This window comes from Nematolebias whitei, chromosome 1, assembly GCF_014905685.2.
Source record: "Nematolebias whitei isolate Nwh7 chromosome 1, NemWhi1, whole genome shotgun sequence".
Classification (NCBI taxonomy): Eukaryota; Metazoa; Chordata; class Actinopteri; order Cyprinodontiformes; family Rivulidae; genus Nematolebias; species Nematolebias whitei.
Genome location: NC_056498.1, coordinates 78,278,799 through 78,285,381, shown reverse-complemented (window position 1 = coordinate 78,285,381; position 6,583 = coordinate 78,278,799). Strand labels below are relative to the sequence as shown.

Sequence of the window (6,583 nt, the reverse complement as noted above, 5' to 3'; positions counted from 1 at the left end):
TCATATATATTAGCACTGGAGTTAGCATTATACATATATGAGCACTGGAGCTAACGTCATATATATTAGCACTGGAGCTAACATCATATATATTAGCACTGGAGCTAACATCATATATTATTAGCACTGTAGCTAACATCATATATATTAGCACTGGAGCTAGCATCATATATATTAGCACTGGAGCTAGCATCATATATATTAGCACTGGAGCTAGCATCATATATATTAGCACTGGAGCTAACATCATATATATTAGCACTGGAGCTAACGTCATATATATTAGCACTGGAGCTAACATCATATATATTAGCACTGGAGCTAACGTCATATATATTAGCACTGGTGCTAAAATCATATCATCACAGCCTACAGTACTTTTCAGTCTTGTTGTCTTCTAGCTGAAGTAATTGTTTATCAAATAAGGTCTATTGTTCCAACTAGTAGGAGATCCTTTGAAGGTTAACTTTAGGTCTTTTTTCTATCTTGCTTCTAAAAGAGAAGTGTTGACCCCTTTAACAGAGTCCAGGACAGTCTGGGTCACAGAGGAACCCCAGCACTGCACGTCAGATGTGGTTTTCCTTTATGAACAGTCAACTTGTCTGTGAACCTGAGGTCTGCTCTCAGACTCACGTGATGTCCCAAGGTGTTGGCGAAAGTGTCTGCGATCCATGACATCTCCCGCTCTCCGGTGCTCATGTCAGGAGCAGGAACATCGACGCCAGGTCCTGCAACACCAACAGCAGAAGAGTCTGTCAGGTTCAAAATAACCAACCAGAAACCCCAACATGCGATTGTTCAGAGAGCAGATTAAACCTGGTCCAATAATGTCTTCTCTCTGAGATCATCTCCAGAGTGAAACAACTGAACCAAACGGTTTATTTGTCCTCTGATCATGTTGCACATTTACAGCTAAACTTCAAATTAAATCAGACAGTTTCACCAAAACAACAAACAAAATGAAGTTTTGGAATCTGAAGATCTGGAGATGATCAGAAAGATTTTATCAGACGACGTCTGAGCTGTTTGTTTTGTCCTGACTAAACTTCATCCTACAAGAGTTCAGGATTAGTTTTAGTGAACTCGTTAACCCCCCCCCGTCAAGGTGACTGATGGACTGACCGATGAAGCCTTTCTTAGCGAGCTCAATGGTGAACCTCCTGGTGATCTTCTCCAGCTCCGTGTCCTGAGAACACAGAAATACATGATGATGAAGGTCTGAAGACATGACGTTAACCTGAGCAGGCATCGCTCCGTGCAGCGCCCCCTGCTGACCACACAGCAGAGCTCACAAACCCAACGACAACATATTTATGTCCAGGTTCCAGTCTTCTGAGGAGTTACTGAAACTTGTTGTGTTCATCTGGATAACAACTGGATGTAAAGAATATAAAATATAAATAATTCTGTTTTACTTCAGTGCTTCAAGAGAAAATATATAGTTTTACTTGAAGACACCTTAAAATTAATCATTTTGTTGCACAGTCAAAATATTTTGGACCAGAATCTAAAAACGCTTCATCCTCCCAAAGTGACAAACTACCCCCCCCCCCCCCCCCATGTTGTTCTACAGGCATGGATTGAAGCAGAAAATTTAAAAAATCTTTTCACTGAAATGTTTTCTACACCTAGAGATCATAGCACAGGAAGTCCTTTGAAGAATAAAAATTAAATTCATTTTTTTAAATACTAGACTGACAAATTTTTCCCTAGAATAATTACTTAATTCAAAGGGATTATATTTACAGGATTTCAGCTCATGTAGTTGTTTAATACTATTTATTTTTATCTCTCAATATGTTTGTAAATATAATCAGTTTAGTTCATCCAAACAGACTCAGCACCTCGTTGTTGTTAAAACACCGTGTAGAACTGAATTTAGCAGATAATCATGATCAACTACAAACACCTGAAACTGACTCAGAGAACTTCTTGAGTTCGGTGTAAACATTAAAGTTAAACTGAGTCACGTCTCTGCTGCAGTCTGGGACATAAATATTCATGTTTTAACGTGAATATTTATTTAGAAATGCTAAAGCAGCAGAAACAGCCTCTCTCACTGTGAGAAACGCAACAGGCTGCACGTCGCTCTTGAACCTGGAGTTCGGTCACACGTGCAGGTTGCTCATGTACGATGACAACGCTCCGAACACATTAACATTTAATAAAAAGGTCCTGAGGTCGGGGTACGGAGTAGGAGGGGGTGGGTGTGATGGTGTATCAGTTCTGGTCTCTCCTGGCTGCAGTGGTCACATGTGAACACACGTTTAATAATTTATTACATGTCAACATCTTGTTGGGGGCGGGTGGTTCTGTTAGGGTAGTGGGTGTCCTCTTTGGCTTGCTGCAGGTGAGCTTTCACCTGGAGTTTGTCTGCTGCTCACACCTGGGCTCACTGTGAACTAGACCCCCCCCCCCCCCCGGTGGTTCTGGTTCTCTTTCTTGGTTGAAGCAGCATCAGTTTAATCCCTGTATCATTAGATTGGATGGGTTTAACAAGACCACAACAAAACACTTTCTTCCTCCTCCTCATTTCAACAGATGATGAGAACTTTAATCCATATATGTGCATCTCATCAGGCAGAAACATCTCTGCTCCTTATTTTAATTACCATGTGCTGGTAATCCTGAACATCACCATGACCATAAATTATCTTAAACATCATTTTTCTTATCTGTATCCAAAAATCTCCTCGTAATCAAGGCGCTGTTTTAGAAATGCCACCATCCACAGAGACGCACCAAAGTGCTGCGGCAGCCATCAGGTCAGCGTGTGGCGCTGTAACGCCGACACACAAATATGAGCACAAGAGGACAACGAGCTCAGGCTGCAGGTTAGATTAGAGGCGGAGCTATGACATCATTGCTTCCTGACTGCACAAAAACACTAGACTGGGTTTCAAGAACGTTTACTCAGTTTTCAAAAGATGCTGTTTAGTCTCCTGAACACTGGTCCTGTGTGGATGGCCCCCAACGACAAGATGGTTCTGATCCAGCTCATACCCAGGCTCATAGCACTGCTTCACCAGAAAATCTAGTAATAAAAAAAAAAGCTGACACAATAAAATATTAATCTGACAGGTTTGTTGAAATGTCAGAACACTTTTATTCTGAAAATGCCGGTGATAAAAAACTAATTTTTTGTTGTCATTTTTAGGCCTGTCGCGATAAACAATAAACCAATTAATCGCACGATAAATGAAAATTATCGACTTCATTTTCATTTATCGGCTTTATCATTTCTTCATGTCTCTCTCTTTCTACTGAAGACAATGGATGACAAAAGGCTCAACTCTGGTGCTCTTCACTGACCTCTCCCTTTCTCTTTAAACTCCATTTTAACCATCCAAAATTGTGTTTTTGGATCGTTAAAAGCAGCTAAGCTGAGAAGCTAAGCTATGAGCTAAGCTAACAGGCCAATCTTGGGGAAAAAAACATCCATCTTGTCGAAGCTCCAAAATTCACGGTTGAAATCCGTGTCTTCGTCTAAAAAGTTGTTTTTCCTCTGCAAAAAGAAGCTGAGAACTTATTTACAGATTTTTTTAATTAAAAGCTTTGTGTGACAAATGCTATGCTAAAGAGGTCAAACCACACCGAGCATTCACCATTTTGAGAATTGAAGAGAGACAGCCCATGTCACGTCAACGGGCCTCCCTCTCATTTTTCTTAAAGAGACATGCTGCTCGCTCCCTCACTATCCATCCTTCGGTTCAAACAGCCTTATACTACCATCCGGTGATCTATAAAGGTACTACATACAAAACAAATTACCTTGTTTATCACGGGGGATCTGTACCCTGAAGTAGTGATGTGGATCGACACTAAAATATCGATACTATCAATGTCAGAACGTTTCGCTTTAGAATTGATGTTTAAATCAAACTATCAATATCGTGGATTTTATACCTGGATGATTGAGCATGGACTTTGTTGTTTTCAACCAGTTTGACAAGACTGTCAACAAGGAAGAGGGCTGGTAATGGAGGAGGGGCGTACCAAAGAGACCATCTTATCACAAGCAGAACTGGTTTGTTCCACTTATCATTATATCATTAACAGGAAGATGGTGGAAAGTAACTAAACTATTGAGATCTTGTCTAAATGATACACGGTTGGAGGGAACTACTTTTTCTTCCACCTGAGTAAATGTGTGATGCATTTCAGCAGAGCGGCACACTGCTCGTCAGTCTGTAGTGTAGACCCAGTGGCAGAGTTTAACAGAGTCATGTGTGAAGCTATTTCAGCTTCAGAAACAGCCAAGAAGCGGTTTGTGGAAAATCTGTAAAGAGCTGTAGCAACACAACAAACCTTGTTTAACACTTCCTGTTAAATCACAGCACAGAATATGAGGCATTGATGAGGTGGACAGAGGAGGAGAGTCAAGTGCTGCTGCTCTGGAGGAGTCCCTCAGGGCTGCAGGACTAGCCAGGTACAGAGGGAGGAAATGTGGACCTTTACAAGAGATCCTTCCTGTCTACAGCCATCAGTGTCTATAACATCTCTTAATGAAATGAGGATAACTAGTTACAGCAACAAATAATTTCCCTTTGGGATTAATAAAGTATTTTTGAATTGAATTAAAGAATAGATCATTTAAAGTGGATTACATGGACCAGGTGTCATCAAATTATACAGAGCAATGGAGATAAAACAGCCTTGGTGAACTCTGAAAAATATATACTACAAAAATGTGGATAAAAATATAACATTATCTTAAACATATCTCATTATTTAATAGAAATTTAATAATTTATTTTAATAGTTTTATGATTTTTATTTTTATTGTTTGAAAAAACATTTTCCACATATTTTGTCAGAGTCAGAGTTTCTTTATTGTCATTCGCACCTCATGTGGTACATGTGGTGGAGAGAAATTATGTACACAAAGTCCCAGTTACATCCAACAATAAAATGTATAAGAAAAACAGTAATAAGATCTAAGATATGAACTAAGAAAAACATCAACTAAATATACACTAAACACTAATAGCATAAAAGCATTACGTCAAACAGCGGCACAAACATGAACATGAGTCTGTGAGCAGATGAGCACGCATGAACACATCAACATTGAAACAGATCAGCAGCAACATTGAAACAGATCAGCAGCAACATGTGATTTTTTTCACAGTGATTATTCTGGTTAGAGATTCATGAGTCTAACAGCCTCAGGGTAGAAGCTGTTCCTCAGTCTAGTGGTTCTACACTTAATGCTCCTTAACCTCCTTCCTGACAAGAGCGGGGAAAAAAGTGTGTGTGCTGGGTGAGTGGGGTCCTTCATGATGCAGGTGGCCCTCTTCCTACATCTGGAGGTGTAGATGTCTGTTATTGGGGGGGGAGACTGACTCCGACAGACTTCTGTGCAGCCTTCACCACTCTCTGCAAAGCTTTTCTTTCTGCAGCTGTGCAGCCTCCATGCCACACGTTGATGCTGGAGCACAGGATGCTCTCCACTGCACACCTGTAGAAGGAGGTGAGGACTGAGCTTCCCAGACCAGCTCGCCTCAGCTGTCTGAGGAAGTAGAGTCTCTGATGAGCTTTCTTGATCAGGCTGGTGGTGTTGTTGCTCCAGCTGAGGTTGTCATTCATGTGTACACCCAAGTACTTGTAGCTGGAGACAACTTCCACCGCAGATCTTCTTATGTTCAGTGGGGTGTAGGTGTGTTTGTTCCTTCTGAAGTCCACAATCATCTCCTTTGTCTTCTTCACATTGGTGTGAAGGTTATTCTCTTTGCACCAGTTCTCCAGGTGTTCCACCTCTTGCCTGTAGCTGGACTCATCATTGTTTGTGATGCATCCCACTACCACTGTATCATCTGCAAACTTTACAATGTGACAGCCTGGACAGGTAGCTGCACAATCATATGTGAGCAGAGTAAACAGGAGGGGGCTCAACACACATCCCTGAGGAGAGCCAGTGCTGAGGGTTATGGTGGAGGAGAAGTTGTGGATCCTCACTAACTGTGGTCTGTTTGTTAAGAAGCCTAGTACCCAGTTGCAAATGGAGGGGCTTAGTCCTAGTGTGAATAGTTTGTCCATCAGGGTTTGGGGGATCATGGTGTTGAAGGCAGATGTGAAGTCCACAAAGAGCATATGGACGTAAGAGTTTTTCTGCTCCAGGTGGTTGAGCACAATGTGGACCACAGAGGAGATGGCATCCTCTGTTGATCAGTTCTCACGGTATGCGTACTGACGAGGGTCCTCGTTGATGTTGATGGTTGTTTTGATGTGGGTCATAACCATATGTATATATATATATATATATACAAATATAGATATATACAAATATAGATGTATACAAATATACATATACAAATATAGATGTATACAAATATACATATACATATACAAATATACATATATACATATACATATGTAACCCCGTGGTTTTTTGTTCATGTCTGTTGTAATTATTAGAGAACTCATAAATAAAAACGTGGAGTTTAATATATGTTCAATTTGTGTTTATGGAATATGCAAACCTATTGTGTTTTGAGTTTAATATATGTTCAGTTGTTGTTTAAAAAAAAAACAAAAAAAAAAAACAATGTAACTGTAATATGTGGTTGCTTGGGATTTTATT

General features: G+C 40.3%; 1 protein-coding gene across 1 annotated transcript in view; it reads right to left on the bottom strand.

Moving 5' to 3' along the window:
• LOC119413597 (glutamate dehydrogenase, mitochondrial) overlaps positions 1-6,583 on the bottom strand; it is a gene marked incomplete in the record, with an annotated part of 52,602 nt that overhangs the window by 6,272 nt on the left and 39,747 nt on the right. Inside the window, 2 exon segments of the mRNA XM_037680657.1 lie at positions 634-728; positions 1,123-1,186. Of these exon segments, the coding sequence (XP_037536585.1) occupies positions 634-728; positions 1,123-1,186 (159 nt within the window).